Here is a 17,342-nt window from a genome sequence, read left to right as displayed (position 1 = left end):
CCCCCCCCAGGTGCCCCCTGAAAAAAAATTGGCAGAGCAAAAAAAAAGAAAAGAAAAAGAAAGACAGAAGAAAAAAAGAAGAGGAAAATAAGAGGAGGAAGACGCGTGAATGAAATAATGTGAGGGGAAGACTTGCAAAAAAAGTCTTTCATGTTACCATATAACATTTTTGCTTGCGCTTCGCGCCAGAATCGCCTGTTCTATGAGATTCATATCTTGCTCAATAGGCTGATATGGAGCAAGTTTTGAAGTCAATATACAAAACATATTTTAGCTCGGACATCGAGCTTTAATTCATTATTTTTTTTCATTTACAAATTTAAGTGCTCTGTAAAATGTCCGTTTTATGGTCTACATATCAGCATTTTAAGCTCATGCTGCGTGGTCACATTGTTTGATTTGCCAAGTTTCTATTGTCCATGTGTATTCCATAAAGTTCCATTAAACAAATATACTCAGAATGCCCAGATTCTAGGTCTAAATCTAAAACATGCGCGATAGCCTGCATGTTCTTTATTTAAAATGTACTTCAGTTATCCAGTTTCACATCAGAATATCAATAATATTGTCTGATCACGCTTCACGATCGCATTATTAATGATACCCAATTAACTATATCCTATTTATGATTTACAAAATATTAATAGAGTGTCCCGCTTTTAGGTCTAAAATCTAAATTTTCTTCCTCTCGCGCTTCGCGCTCGCATCAATTGTTTAGTTACATACCTATCCCATTTATTAATACAAAAAGTGCTTAGAATGACCATTTTTAGGTCGGAATGTCAAAAAAATTTGCTCGCGCTTCGCGCTCGCATTATTGAAATGTATACCGTCTTCGTGGGTAACTGTAAGCAGTCCTTAACAGGTCCCTTTTCGATAATGCTAGACCAGTTAATAAAAATTTTTGCTCGCGCTTGGCGTTCGCAGTAACCATCTAGTTACATACGAATCTTGTTCAGGATCACACATAACATTGCCCAGAATATTAAATTTTCAGGACAAAATATTAGTACATGAAAGTTTTTAAAAAATCGCTCGCGCTTCGCGCTCGCACTTTTTATAAGGTTTATGAGATTATTTCATGTTTATGTTGTTTTATAAGAGTAAAACTGTAAGTGTTGGCCTTTGGTGTTGGCACATTTCGCGTGCACTTACCGCCCCCTCCAAAATTAAATCCTAGCTACGCGGTTGAGTCCCTTGGATATGAAGAGAAAGGCAAGGAAGCCTGGGAACAAAGAGATCAACGCTCTCCTCTACGAGTGGGTCGAGGATCGCACTGAAAGGAAGCTTCCCGTCAGCGGACCTCTACTCCTGGAAAAAGCTAGAGGACTTGCAAGATAGTTCCAAGTGCCTGATTTCAAGACGTCGAATGGCTGGCTCGAGGTATTCCAGAAGAGACACAGCATCACCTTCTGGAGGATGAATGGCGAAAGTGGCGGCTACAATCTTAGGGACACTCTCGACGAGAAGGGTCAAGCCCCTGTAGATTCGACACCGTGCGTCACGGAGAATAAGTTTGTCACTCAGTCCTATAGGCATTGCGACCTCAGACAACGGACCCGCCTCCTCACTTGGTCATCTCCATGACAGTCTTGAGTATGCGGAAGAAGAAAGAGACAGTGAAGAAGTTAAACCAGTCACGAAGTCGGTCTAAAGCATAAATAATAAATTCATCAGAAAACGGACCCACGTCTTCACTAGGAGATCTCCAAGACCGTCTGCAAGGTATGGAAGATGACGGTGACGATGAAGTACAGGAACCAGTCATACAACCGGTCATGGAAATCAAGAATCTCAAAGATCTTTCAAAGGTGATAGCTGATATCAAAGCATTTGCAGTGAACCGAGGGCACGCCCGTCTTGACTTAGGCTGCTTGCACTGCAAAAACTCCGGTGTTGATTTAACACCAGCCCGGAATCTACACCAGAGAAGTTTCGTTTTGGTCTAACACCAGATAGGTGTTTATACAACACCAATTAGTATTAAAACAGCATCGGTTTGACGGTGTTGTTTCAATACTTCTCTGCTGGGTGTTTATAAACATATATAGATTCCGGGCTGGTGTTAAATCAACACCGGAGTTTGTTTTTGCAGTGTGGAGTTGGATGACATGGTGGCATCCCATGCATGTTTTGAAGGAGAGGGTTGCTGCAAGACAATCGACGCTGTCTTCTTGATTTCTTCAAGAAAGTATATAGATCCAGGGAAACACCGAAAGCTCTTTTCAGGGCTACTTGCAAACCGGAAAGCCCACCACCGGAAAGTTCTTTGTAGAGCTAACAGACCCCACAGCTCTTTTCAGAGCTAACATGGCACTGAGTGAGAAACGTCCCCGTCGCATAGGCGGAAATCCCAGGGGGGACAGGGGGGACGTGTCCCCCCTACTCAAAATAGTAGGGGGGACACAATATCAAATGTCCCCCCTACTGTTTTTGGTCTTTTATGATGGTAAGAAATACATCATTCTAAATCGAAATAAAACATGTATTTTGGGACGAGTTGGGACGAGATGACCGTACTTTTGGGATGATAACCTTTTTTTTTTCTTGTCCCATTTCCCCGCCCCTTTCCCCATAGGCGGATCCAGGGGCTGAGGGCCCCCGCCCCCTATTGGCGGAGCAAAAAAAGGAAAGAAATAAGGAAAACGGAAAAAAGGAGGGAAAAGAGAGGAGAAAAAGAAGAGAAGGACGACGAGTGCATAAAATAAGATGAGGGGAAGACTTGGAAAATAAAAAGAATCTTTCGTGCCACTATATAAAATTTTCGCTCGCGCTTCGCGCTCCCATTGCCTGTTAGGTGATTTACATATCTTGTTCAATATGGAGCTCAAATATCAAGTTTGGAAGTCAATATACAAAACATATTTCACCTCGGAAATCGAACTTTCATTATTTTGTGTGATTTTTACAAATTGATTTTTAAAAGTGCTATGTAAAAATGTCAGTTTTATGGTCTGAATAATTTTATCAACATTTGCTGCTTGCGCTGCGTGCTCGCAAATTTTGATACATCAGGTACCTATTATTTTCGTGTATTCCATAAATTTTTTAAAATATCCCTTTTCATATCTGATTTTCAAGACGTATCAGCTAGCGCTGCACGCTGGCATTTTGATTGGCGAGTTATGTATGTTTCAATATTGATTATACAACAAACTACTTAAAATCCCCTTTTCATGATATTTTATCAAAAATTTTAGCTCGCGATTTGCGCTGGCATTAATGGTTAAAAATATATTAACTGAAGCATCCTATTCATAATTACAAAAGTGAAATGTCCAGTTTTTATGCCATAATATCATCAGATTTCGCGCCCTCATTAGGCATCAATAAATATGATATTAATTTAATAATTAAATTGTCACTTTTGTTTCATCTCGCGCTTAGCAAGAGGAATAGGAAGATAGTCATCATTTTCATGACATGTCGTAAGGATGTCCCGGTCCTTGTCAAAACTCAAAGTAATAATAATGAAAATTTTAGCTCTTTTTTTTTAAGTGCGATCCATATCCACCTTACAATTTTCCTACACAGTGCTTGAAATATAAAGCTGTAATTGACTCTTTTTTCAGATCGGAATATCAAAGTTTCATGATTTTCATGATTAAAGATGTATTTAGAATGCCTAGATTCTAGGTCTAAATATGAAACACGCGCGCGCATGTTTATTCAAATAATCAACTTGTTCTCTATTTAAATCATTATCCAGTTTCAGATCACAATATCAAAATTTTTCTGCTCGCGCTTTGTGCTCGCATTATTAATGTAGGAAGACCCCTTATTACTCATCCTTTTCATGATTTACAAAACATTGATTTTGATTGATTTATTTTATTTGAACACGGTCAAAAGCCCTCGATCAGCCTATGGCTGTTTACAAAACATGAACAGAGTGGCCCATTTTTAGGTCTAAATCTCGATTTTTTTTCTGCTCGCATCAATTTTTGAATTATATAGCTATCCTGTTCACGATTACAAAAAAATTGCCATTCTTTCTTTAGAAATTTTCAGCTCGCGCTTTGCGCTCGCATTTTTTGATTGTTGAAATATGTAACGCCTTCATGGCTAAGTGCAAGCAGTCCTTAACAGGTACCTTTTCAACAGGTACCAGTTAAAAACTTATATAAAAAATTTCTGCTCGCGCTTTGCGCTCGCATTATTAATACTCATCCTTTTCATGATTTACAAAACATGAATAGAGTGTCTCGTTCAGTAAATATCATAGGACTAAATCTCGAAATTTTCCGCTCGCGCTTCGCACTCGCATCAATTGTCTACTTATATACCTATTCTACTTGAGTTACAAAAAATGCTTAGAATTTCCATTCTTTAGGTAAAAATGTCAAAAAAAATCAGCTCGCGCTTCGCGCTCGCATTATTTGATTGTTAAATGCTATCTGCACGCAGTCTTTAACAGGTATCTTTTCCATCAGTTCATTTCTGCTCGCGCTTTGCGTTCGTAGTAATTATTAAGTTGCATACACATTTTTTCAGGATAACAAACATTGCCCAGAATGTTCAAATTTTAGGAAAAAATACATAAAAATTCCAAAAAATTAGCTCGCGCTTCGCGCTCGCATCATATAAATAAAGATTATGATATTATATATGAATTTATAAGAATAAAGCTAAGAAGTGTCTTTTGAGGACTACCCCTTTAAAGAAACAAACACAAATCATCTTCGAGCTGCCGATTTGGGGAAAATATGGCTGAAACAAATTTCCGCCCCCCCCCCTATTGGCGAAGGCTGGATCCGCCCCTGTGTCCCCCCTACCTTTTGGGAGAGATTTCCGCCCCTGCCCCGTCGTAGTGTCGGTAATGCATAATTTGCAGCTACTTCTCACATTATGAATAAAATTAATCAAGAAAAATATCCGCATCTTGAAAATGGTTCTGTTTCAACAACATGGAAGCAGAAGATGCACTGTAAAACTATGGTGTTAATACTGACACCAGTTGGTGTTGATAGAGGACCACATCCTGAGGTGTTAAAATTACACCCTAGAGATTGAACATAACACCAAAGAGTGCAGATGTAACAACCAGAGGTGTTGTAAAATACCTATAGGTGTTAAACTAACACTGCCAATTTAACACCGGTGTAAAATAACTGGTGCGGTCCTCTATAATTATGTACTACGGTTAACATCACAGTTTTTGCAAAGTAATCGACTCCATTAATTGTTATTACACAAATAGACTTGAAAAAATGGATTGCATTATATTTCCCCAAATAAAATGATTACTCGGCTCACACGTATAAACACATTCATCGTGCTTTGGGGAAGGGGATCAACAGACCTTGGTTTTCATTTTATTTCTCCACATTTCAGTAAAACTGATGAATGGCGCGGTTTATCATCGCTCATTGTACAATGGACAGTGGACAGAGCAGGGCATTCGTCTCACTGACTCGTCTGCACTAGCGTACCTAAGGGGGGGGGGCAGGGGGCAGACTGCCCCCCTGACGAGTCACAAGCTAAAACAAAAAAGCGAAAAAAGGGAAAGAAAAGAGGAAAAAGGAAAGAGAGAAAAAAGGGGGAAGGGTAAAAAGAAGAAAGAGTTTAAGAGACAGGGGAAAACAAAAACTGGACTGCAGACTGTCAGAAAATATTATAAACTGTCAGGCACACGGGGCTGTTTTAACTGATTCGTTTTTTTAGTTCCACCATCTTTGTCGGTAATGTCAATTAAACTGTACACTTTAATCGGTAAATTGTGAATTTTACGCAATGCGACTTTTCGAGCTCTCTGTACCGATAGTGAGTATGGACTGGGCTGACCAGGGACAGGAAAAAGGTACAAAACAATTTTTAGGTAATGTAATTAAAACAATAAAAATTTCGCTCGCGCTAAGCGCTCGCATCAATTTTTTAGTTGGATACCTAAAATAAATGTATAGTTTGTAGATTAAAATATCAAAAATTTTCAGCTCGCACTTCGCGCTCGCGTCAATTAATTAGTTAGAAACCAATTTGTTCACGGTTACAAAAAGTGCTTATAATATCCAGTTCTTAGGCCGGAATATCAAGAATTTCAGCTCGCACTTCGTGCTCACATATAACTGTTTAGGTATATCCATCTTGTTCATAGTTAAATGAAGTGTTAGAATGTCCGGTTTTCAGGTCGGATATAAAAAATAAAAAATATATCATTAGAAACCAATTTGTTCACGGTTACAAAAATTGCTTCTTAGGTCGGAATATCAAAATTTTCAGCTCGAGCTTCGCACACGCATGAAATTCCATCCTGTTCATAATTAAATGAAGTGCTTAGAATGTAAAGTTTTCAGGTCGAAATATCAAAAAATTTCAGCTCGCGCTTCGCGCCCACACCAATTAATTGTTTTTTAATACCATATTGTTCATAGTTTAAAAAAAAAAAGGTGCTTAGAATGTCCATTATTCAGGGGGAATATCTCAAATTTTCAGCTCGCTCTTCGCGCTCGCATCAATTAATCATTCAGTCAGAAACCAATTTGTTCACGGTTATTAAAAGTGCTTAGAATATCAAGTTCTTAGGTCGGAATATCAAAAGTTTTAGCTCGCGCTTCGGGCCGCACGACTGTTTAGATACCCATCCTGTACAAATGCTGAGAATGTCTAGTGTCCAGTTAGGAATATCAAAATTTTTAGCTCGCGCGTTTTAGGTCTAAATTTTTAGAAAAAAATCAGCTTGCGCTTCGCGCTCGCAATTATTGTTTTTATATTATTATATTTAACTGATTTCAATGTCAAATACTTTTTTTATAACGTCTCCAAATCAGCAGAATTGGGAACATAATGTAAACACCTTCAAAGAGGAATAAAAGAAATATGTTTATACATGTATAAACATTGCAATTACCACTTGATTAGAAATATATCGATCACGATCCAATACATTTCATTTCTAGAATGATATACAAAAAAAAAGAATTAATTTCGACAATAAAGTGCAATCGCCCGATAGCAAATATAGTAGCAAGATCCCAACTGTTTTATTGGGCACCCCCTGTGTAACCTTTCCCACCTTCAGTGCCACTGCCAGTCTGCCAGACCTACACATCCAAACGTGTGTGGGGGTGGGCTGCAAAATGCAGGGCAACGAGGACTGCGAGGTGCCCAAATATCCTCGTGTATTGGTAATTCATATTCTTATGACCGAATGTATAATTTCTGCACGTTTCACATCATGTAAAAAGGCTAAATAATAATTTTAAAAAATGTTCGCTCGCTTCGCTCGCTCGAAAATTAAAAACTTTGAGGTTGATATTTGGGCAATAATTATCAGCCCCCCCTTGAAAAAAATTGTGCCTATATACGTCCAGGCCTACTACCCCCCCCCCCCCCCACATTTCTCATTCTTGTCGCTTGCCCCCCCCCCCCCTGACGAAATATGCCAGGTACTCTGATTTCCATCTTTTAATCATTTTAGCTTTCACATCATACCTAAATAAGAAGAAAAAAAAAACGAAATCACTGACCCCCCCGACTCTATTTATTTCTTGTTCTCCTCCCATTTCTATAGGTTGTGTGTGGAAGTTTTTTTGGGGGGTGTGAAGGGGGCAGAGCCCCTCATAATGCCAGTGTTTGCAAATAAAAATAATATAGTTTTTGTCATCGTCTTCAAAATTTATTTCATAACTGATTCCTCTCCGGTATTGATCTAGGTTACAGATCACTGCACATGCAATTCTATTTAATATAAGCTTCTGAAGTCGTTGCATCTAATCGGCAAAGACTACAGTAAATTATTTGGTGATAAATCACTGCCAAAAGTTTAAGTTACATTATTTTGAGTTACTCACCGCAACGGCAATGTTGTTGAACGTTCGGTGACCAAAGCTGGCGCTGTGTAATAATAGTGTATTGCTGGTTAGACTGGATTAGACCAGGGAAGTATTAGACCAGGCATGATTATTTGCATGTATACCGGCATGTAGAAACTGTACATTACAATTTCTAGCTTCTTGTATCATTCTATTAGGTGATACAGGGTAATGTCCCGAGGAAATATTTGCAATCAGTTGTAAATTTCAGTTGCACATTCGATAGATCAATTTTGACTAAAGCAAAACAATTCATTGTTATTTATGCAAGAGACAGACAAGCAATCAATTTCAAAATTGCAATTGATTAATAGACATTATGATTGGTTTAAGGACCTTCATTTTGCTTGCACGACATTTCCTTAATTTCATTTACTTTATATTTCATTTATTAATTTATTTTTTGTTTGAGAGTCCAGATTTGATCTCATTCTAGAAGTTTTTTTCTACCATGGCAAATATCTTGAAATCTAAGATATTCTTCTTGTCCATGAAATTGTAAGCATCCTCCTCATCATTAAACAAATCAGGGTTTTGTGAAAGGATTTGTTGGAAGTTTTACCCTATTACGTCTGCATGTTTTCATCTGATTGTTACCTAGTAACAACAGCCACACATACACCTTTGATTCTCAGTCAGTCAACATAAATCAAAGCTGTCAGATCTGACATCCTGTCAGACGACAAATGTTGATGAAGCGCTCTGAAAATAGGATGTCATAATATTATCATCATCATCACTACCACCACCATCATCATCACTATCAATATCATCACCATCATACTAAACCATAACTATCACCATAATCATGCCCATATCACTATCTTGACAATTCAATTCCATCAAGTATGTAATTTACATTATGATCACCATCTTCACCATCATCATTGTCATCCTCATCACAATCACTATCAATCATCATCATTGTCATCATTACAATCACCATCAAATCATATCATCATGCTCATCATCATGATCATCATCATCATCATCATCATCATCACAATCACCATCAATCATCACCATCAACCATCATCGTCATCAATCATAAGTCATCATCATCCAAAACATTGCCATCCTTTTTTCATCAGACTCAAATTTTGAAACCCAAAATTTATAGAACCACTCACAGAATCAAGCAATTGAAGTTTTGTTGGTGAATTTTAATATGATAAAAGCCACAACCAAATACAAACATATCATGATCTTGCATATTACCATACCCTTTAAATCAGAGTACTGTAATTTTTTTACTTCATATTTTGTAAGATAATTTCATTCCAAATAAGGACATTGATCACAGAAATGAATATGATTTGTCCGAGATATAGAAAATAGTGACATCTGGAACTAATACAATCACCAGTTTCATTGGTATGTGGACTATTGCAATATTGCAACATTGCGTGAAAAAATGTCAAAGGTAAAGTGGACACTATTTTTTTTAGTAATAATGCTTAGTTTATGGTTTGAGATAATGGGACAATGTAATCACAGAAAGTGTACAAACAGTAACTTTGCCCAAGTCGAATTTCAATACATCAAATATTCACTTAAGTGAAGCAATTTTGAGACCAGATTATCAAAAACATGTGTTATGTACTTCTAAGTTGAATTTCCCCCAAGACAAACAGAATTCTGTAATCCCAACAGATTCAACTTATGCAGAGTTACCTGTATATTATATTAGCTGGCACTCTGGTGTATGGATATTTTCACATTTTTAAAACTCATATAAATATACTCTATTTTCAGGTGGGCCCGGTAACAAAATGCTTAGTAATTGATTGTAAAGTGGACTGATACGATTTATTGCACTTAATAATACATGCAATTACATTACATATTATATGCAATGTAATATTCACCCCTACGATCAACTGCTAAGCATTGTATTACCGGGTCCTGATGTTGTCTTTACGTGCAGCAATGGAAAATAATACAAGGGACGATATTGAATGTGCAAAATCAGCAAAATTCAAATCATTGTAAAAATGTCATATACAGAGACACACATTGTCTGCACTGTACCCAAGACATAAACTCTTCTGAATTGTGCCCCCCCCCCCCCCGAAAAAAAAGGTTTGTGAGCACCTATAAGGCTCCGTGCTAACATCTTGTGTGTAGGTCAAAAGTATATCCTTCTCATCCATTTTCCCTTGTTACTTTATAAGATATTTTCATTCGCAATACCATGAGGTAACATTTTATAATTTCATAAGTGCTTCAGAATATATAGAAAATATGAAGGAAAAAAATGAGAAGACCTTAAAGTGAAGGTATACGAAGAAAACAAAATAATAATATTGGAACAACAATTAGGACAAAAACGAAAATCCACAATGACAAAAAGACTGTAAGATAACATTAAATATTGAGTAATTCAATTTTGGAAGAGATAAATTTATGTTACATGCATTGGTCTTTCTACATGTAATGCGTAATCAATATGGCAAGGAATGATTTTTTTTTTCAATGAAGAAGAAACATGATTTGGTCACAAACTTATCAATGGTAACTTGTAAAAAGACCTACTGACCTTACAGAAATCCATGCAAATGTTTCTATGTGCAAACAAGTTTGGTTGTATATAATTATTTTGAGGAACATCCCCAGAAAATGAACAATATGTGAATGACCCATAAGCCTAATATCAAAGTGTTTATATTTTTAAGGTTTACATGGAAATATGAAGCGAAAGTAAAATTTTCTTGCAGGAAAAGAGCATCAATTTACAAAATGTGAGCAAATATTAGATATTCATCATTACTTTAAACAACAATGTGTGTTCTTACAAATGATACAATAAAATCTCATAGCATCTGAAAGCTCAGGCACACGAAGATGCGCATTGGTCAAATTTAATGAAAGAGGATATCATTGTATATTCATGGGAATGTGGAAGCAAAAAAAGAAAGATAATCCGTAGTTGATTTGTAAAATCCCAGTTCCAGCCCCTAAGACTGTTACTAGTAACTTGATTCACAAAACAAACCAAATTGCCTGGGTATATATACACAAAGAACTATGACCTCAAGGTTTGGGTTTCAAATCCCATTGCAGCACTCAAATCCTCAGGCAAGGCATTAATCTACATTTGGCACTCTCAACCCAAGTATCATAAACGGTTTCCCGGTAGGAAGGATTTCCTTGAATGCCGATTTGTGTTTTGCATTTTTGTTTGTGATTCACGTTTGCGATTCTAGAGCAAGGAATATTACTGAATGTATTGTAAACACCTATTTGCATTCTAGAGAAGCTCTTATCGCCATCAAATAAGTTCTTGACTGGAGTGAATTAAATCCATAACATCTCACTGTAAATATCAACATTCTCTGATAGTAATTATCCACTACAATGTTAAATAATTTATAACATGGAAATGAAATCAACAAAAACCTTACAGACATTGCAAAAACACACTGAAACATAACACAACACTTATCTCTCTTTAAAAAATGATAAAATATAATATGGTTTATTATATGAAATGTAAAAATATATCATACAAAATTATCAAAAACAATTGCTGAATGTGTATCGTAGAGGACAAAGCAGGATGAGTAGGTAATTTCATTTGGGGTTTTGCTCTTCCAACTAAATTTGTTACTCTATAAATCAAATACAAAATGCAGCTACTGCAATTATTCTTCAAAAAGAACTAAACAAGGCTTCATAATATATATTTAGATTTTTCATTCAAGCCAGCACAGTATACAGTACATGTACAAAAGTTATCTAAACTACTCTTATATATTTATACAATATGTTCAAATGCAACTACTCAAGTGAGCTGATATATACTAAATAGCACATTTATATATGTTCAAAAAAGAAATTTATACAACCTTTAACACCATATTCTTATTCTAAATAATCAAATAATACCCAGTTATTGTAAACATCAATTAAAGATCATTCCAATAGAAACATATTTTAAAGAGAGGCTCTGTATTACAAGGAATAGACTCGACCTATCTCAGATGTGGAAAGCCATATACGTCATAATTCTTTATCTTGGGAATATCACTTTGTAAACAAAATGGAAGGAAAACTTATTTTAAAGAGCTAGAGGCTCTGTATTACAAGGAATAGGGATAGATTTGACCTATCACAGATGTGGAAAGCCATACATATGTCATAATTTTTTATCTTGGGAATATTACTTTGTAAACAAAATGAATAACACCAATTGGTCCACACAATGAAAACATGCATTCTACATGTTGGTGTTGGCTAACTTTCAATAGTTGTGATCAACACATCTTTATAAAAGGAATATAGATTAATTTTGACACAAGAATGATATGAGTTAATCACACTAATCTTGAAAATAACTAGACTTCTAAGGCGCAGCACTTGATTCAAATATGATTACCAATTTATTGATTAAACTTATGTAGAAAATATTAAGACAAATGATAAATCCCACCACCAAAAAAAAATACTTTTTTTTCGACCAAAATAGTTCCACGAGAGAGCATTCATCTTGACTGAGTTTTGTATTACTGAAATACTATATCCTTTGAGTCTATCTAGATAGTCCTGGTTACACAGGGACTAAAAGGGTGTGCTAAAATTTTCATTCCAATTAATTACAAAAATCAATTGCAAATTTGCAGTCGATATGCAGCTATAGCATTTCATACAAGAGGCAAAAATTGATCATAAGATTTATTTTTACAAATGATTGCAATGATCAATCATAAAACCACAGATTAGTTTTGTGTAACATGGCCCAGATGAACATAAGCACAGTACAGGATTAAAAGAACGGTACCTAATGTAGGCAGTCACAGGTGTTTAGTTTGGTATCTGTCTTACTGTCTCTCTCACTCTAAGACAATAGGAAGTTTGGGTCAATGAGAACAAGAACGGCAACCAAGATCACGCAAGTCAATGTCGGTGCATCGATATCCATAAGCTGGATGGAGCTCATAGTGCTCTGCCGCACGTGAGACCTTTGGGCAAAGGAAAAGTACTACAAGTACACAATTAACCGTACATGGTGCCATACCAACGCATAAAGTACTCCACGCATGCACAATAGAAAAGTGTGGAACTTTGTGCACACTTGACCTTTTGGAGTACTCTCTTATTTTAACTCAAAATAACGTGTTGTAGCTCTATCCAGCTGTGGATATTGATGCGTTGGTGACATTAATTCCTCATAACATTTGATTTCACTCGATGTGTACAGCCAAGTGTAGACGGCTTGTGATGACATCATAGGTACAAGTGATGACTATAGAAGAATCAATTCTCTATTCTGAGTGGATGAGGGAGAGGAGTGATGCATGCGTAGCACTACGTAGCAGTCCGAGATGTCGACAAGTTAATTTAAAAAAAAAACCTCATTGAAACCAGAAAGACGACCAAAGAAATAGCAGGAGCGAACAGTTGAACAGACAAGGATAAGTACCACAGATTCAGTAAGTTTCTCATGTAGAAAATGGCTCTCTCTTCTCATACCCAGCAATTTGTAATTTCAGTCAGTTAGTTCACTTTTATTTAAAGATGGCTGCCTTTGCTTTGAACTCTTGTTGTCTTAATTTTTTTGTTTCAGCTTCCTTCTTCCTTTCTTCTTGTTCGTCAAGAATCTCCTGATAGAATTTGTTCTCTTGTGATTGAACTTTGATCTGAAACAATAAACCATTGATACAGATTATTATTATCAATATTATCATTATTATTATTACTATTATTATTATTATTATCATTATTATTATTATTAATATTAATATCAATATTATTATTATTATTACTATTAATATTATTACTATCATTATTATTATTATCATTATTACTATTATTATTATTATTAGTAGTAGTAGTAGTAGTAGTAGTAGTAGTAGTAGTAGTAGTAGTAGTAGTAGTAGTAGTAGTAGTAGTAGTAGTAGATTATTGTTATTATTATCACTACTATCATTATTAATATTATTATAATATTGTATTCATTATCACTATATTATCAAAATCATTAATATTATTATTATATTCATTTTGAAATTATTGCTTTTATCATTATCATCATCATTATTTCTATCATTTACATTATCATTATTACTGGTATTGTTTTAATCATGATCACATCAGCGTCATCATCATGGAACAACTGAATTTCAAATAGTGTTATGTTGCAACATTAGCCCCCCCCCCCCTTTCTTTCAGACGTTAACATGAATTGAGAAGCATAAGACATGTTTTATTGTGAGTGGTGATGGCGTATGAATGACGTTACTGATCAACACTGGTGATTGATAGCGCTATCCATCGTGAGTGATGATAATGTGTGAATGACATGTTGATCACCACTGGTGATTGATAGCGCTATCCATCGTGGGTGATGATAATGTGTGAATGACATGTTAATCACAACTGGTGATTGATAGCGCTATCCATCGTGAGTGATGATAACGTCTGAATGACATGTTGATCGCCACTGGTGATTGATAGCGCTATCCATCGTGAGTGGTGATAACGTCTAAATGACATGTTGATCACCACTGGTGATTGATAATGCCATCAATCGTGAATGATGATAACGTCTGAAGGACATGTTACTGATCACCACTGGTAATTGATAGCGCTATCCATCGTGAGTGATGATAACGTCTGAATGACATGTTGATCGCCACTGGTGATTGATAGCGCTATCCATCGTGAGTGATGATAACGTCTGAATAACATGTTACTGATCACCACTGGTGATTGATAATGCCATCCATCGTGAGTGGTGATAACGTCTGAATGACATGTTGATCGCCACTGGTGATTGATAGCGCTATCCATCGTGGGTGATGATAACGTCTGAATGACATGTTGATCACAACTGGTGATTGATAGCGCTATCCATCGTGAGTGGTGATAACGTCTGAATGACATGTTGATCACAACTGGTGATTGATAGCGCTATCCATCGTGAGTGATGACAACGTCTGAATGACATGTTGATCGCCACTGGTGATTGATAGCGCTATCCATCGTGAGTGGTGATAACGTCTGAATGACATGTTGATCGCCACTGGTGATTGATAGCGCTATCCATCATGAGTGATGATAACGTCTGAATGACATGTTACTGATCACCACTGGTGATTGATAATGCCATCCATCGTGAGTGATAACGTCTGAATGACATGTTACTGATCACCACTGGTGATTGATAGCGCTAGCCATCGTGAGTGATGATAACGTCTGAATAACATGTTACTGATCACCACTGGTGATTGATAATGCCATCCATCGTGAGTGGTGATAACGTCTGAATGACATGTTGATCGCCACTGGTGATTGATAGCGCTATCCATCATGAGTGGTGATAACGTCTGAATAACATGTTACTGATCACCACTGGTGATTGATAATGCTATCCATCGTGAGTGATGATAACGTCTGAATGACATGTTGATCGCCACTGGTGATTGATAGCGCTATCCATCGTGAGTGATGATAACGTCTGAATGACATGTTGATCGCCACTGGTGATTGATAGCGCTATCCATCACAAGTGGTGATAATGTCTGAATAACATGTTACTGATCACCACTGGTGATTGATAGCGCTATCCATCGTGAGTAGTGATAACGTCTGAATGACATGTTGATCGCCACTGGTGATTGATAGCGCTATCCATCGTGAGTGATGATAATGTGTGAATGACATGTTACTGATCACCACTGGTGATTGATAGCGCTATCCATTGTGAGTGATGATAACGTCTGAATGACATGTTACTGATCCCCACTGGTGGTTAATAGCGCTATCCATCGTGAGTGATGATAACGTCTGAATGACATGTTACTGATCACCACTGGTGATTGATAATGCTATCCATTGTGAGTGATGATAACGTCTGAATGACATGTTACTGATCCCCACTGGTGGTTAATAGCGCTATCCATCGTGAGTGGTGATAACGTCTGAATGACATGTTACTGATCACCACTGGTGATTGATAGCGCTATCCATCGTGAGTGGTGATAACGTCTGAATGACATGTTACTGATCACCACTGGTGATTGATAGCGCTATCCATCGTGAGTGATGGTAACATCTGAATGACATGTTACTGATCGCCACTGGTGATTGATAGCGCCACCTATTGTGAGAGGTGGAATATTAGAAAGCACCCTAAATGTATGGTGGATAGACCAAGCCTACCTTAGACTCAAAGAAGTCTTTGGCCCCGCCGACGCCCGTTTCATCCACATTGATCTCTGTAAGCTGGGCTAGCTGACTCAAGCCACTACCCTCTGCCAGTTCTCCAGCTGCTGCTTTCTTGAAGATCAGTAGAAACTGGGAAGATGAAAAATAAACTGGTCAGAAAGAATTCTTAGAGGGCTCTCTTTAGACATCAGGGGAGCAATTCAGGAAACAGATAATCAGTGATTTCCAATGACAACTGTTAAAAGCCACTGAAATCCCTTGCATCTGAGTGGCTGAGAGTAAATTAATCCGTTAGAATCACTGATGAAACTTTTCAAACAAGTGAAACGCCTCTAGCACTCTGGGCTGTATTATGCCATTTAAACTAACTGCAGCGCTGACTTAGAAAACCACTACATTTAAGATATTTTTTCAAAAAGAGAGAAAAAAATTAAATAAATGGATTATAAAATTCAAAGTTTGTCAATCTCAAATGACCTTAGACCTTGAATGAAAACTGGTTTTTCATTTCATATCATTGGTGACATCAAATAACCATCTCACATATTAGTTACATTTACTTATGTTAAACAAAGACAAGTCCACCCCAACAAAAAGTTAACTTGCATAAAAAGAGAAAAAGTAAATGAGGGGACTGATGAAGTCATTCACGATTTCATTTATATTTTATTACATGAAATATTCTAATTTAATCCTCAATCTCCTATGAAGCAAAGTTTTCTTCTTCCCTGAACATGTAGAATTACCATTGTTTTAACATTTTATGGTTCAGTCAAGTTTAGTCCTTATTGTCAAATCTGTAAAAATTGAAATATTGTACAATTTTTCAAACAATAAAAAACAAAAAAAAGTGAGGGACATCACTGACTCTCTCATCTGTATGACACTGAGTTGTGTATATAACTGTTTTGTGAAAAAATAAGCGAAACTTTTTTATTTAACACCTGATTTTGATCTTTGATTTTTCTCTATTGATTCAAATCAACATTTTCCTGGGGTGAACTTGAAAGTGAACGCACCTCTCTAAAACTGATCTTCTGATCCATGTCTTCATCTACCTCTTTTATCATTGCTTTAAGCCCTAAGTGAGTCTGAGGGGCTTCTAGTTTCTCCATCATGTATTTTAACTCCATCATGTCAATGAAATTATCACCTCCTGTGTCATACCTACAAAAAAATGGAAAAGGAAAGATAAAAAGACAAATGTAACATATGGATAATAAGACATGACAATTTTAAGTAAGTAAGTAAGTAAGTAAACCACTTGTAGGCTCTTTTATACTGTACATCCACTATCATTTTTTTAATAAAAATACAAATCTTGATAGAAAAGGGTATATACATAAACCTTACTGTAGTATA

General features: G+C 36.4%; 1 protein-coding gene across 1 annotated transcript; it reads right to left on the bottom strand.

The window, feature by feature from the left end:
• Positions 1-8,953: 8,953 nt before the first annotated feature.
• Positions 8,954-17,142, bottom strand: LOC129276700 (EF-hand domain-containing protein D2 homolog). The gene is made up of 3 exons (XM_054913098.2): positions 17,000-17,142; positions 15,975-16,109; positions 8,954-13,450 (listed from the first exon to the last, which is right to left on the bottom strand). Exons 1-3 carry the CDS (start codon positions 17,114-17,116, stop codon positions 13,319-13,321), a joined length of 384 nt encoding a protein of 127 aa, XP_054769073.1. The 5' UTR covers positions 17,117-17,142; the 3' UTR covers positions 8,954-13,318.
• Positions 17,143-17,342: the final 200 nt, after the last annotated feature.

The sequence above is a fragment of the Lytechinus pictus genome, chromosome 14 (assembly GCF_037042905.1).
Source record: "Lytechinus pictus isolate F3 Inbred chromosome 14, Lp3.0, whole genome shotgun sequence".
NCBI classification, from domain to species: Eukaryota; Metazoa; Echinodermata; class Echinoidea; order Temnopleuroida; family Toxopneustidae; genus Lytechinus; species Lytechinus pictus.
This window is presented reverse-complemented; position numbering and strand designations above follow the sequence as displayed.

What these genes read in the sequence shown, in the direction of transcription:
- LOC129276700 (XM_054913098.2), bottom strand. Translation starts at nt 17,116, where the DNA reads ATGATGGAGTTAAAATACATGATGGAGAAACTAGAAGCCCCTCAGACT. An exon ending in AGAAGATCAGTTTTAGAGAG is followed by an intron (nt 16,110 to 16,999) that starts GTGCGTTCACTT and finishes TCATCTTCCCAG; the next exon opens with TTTCTACTGATCTTCAAGAA. An exon ending in AAGACTTCTTTGAGTCTAAG is followed by an intron (nt 13,451 to 15,974) that starts GTAGGCTTGGTC and finishes TTATTGTTTCAG; the next exon opens with ATCAAAGTTCAATCACAAGA.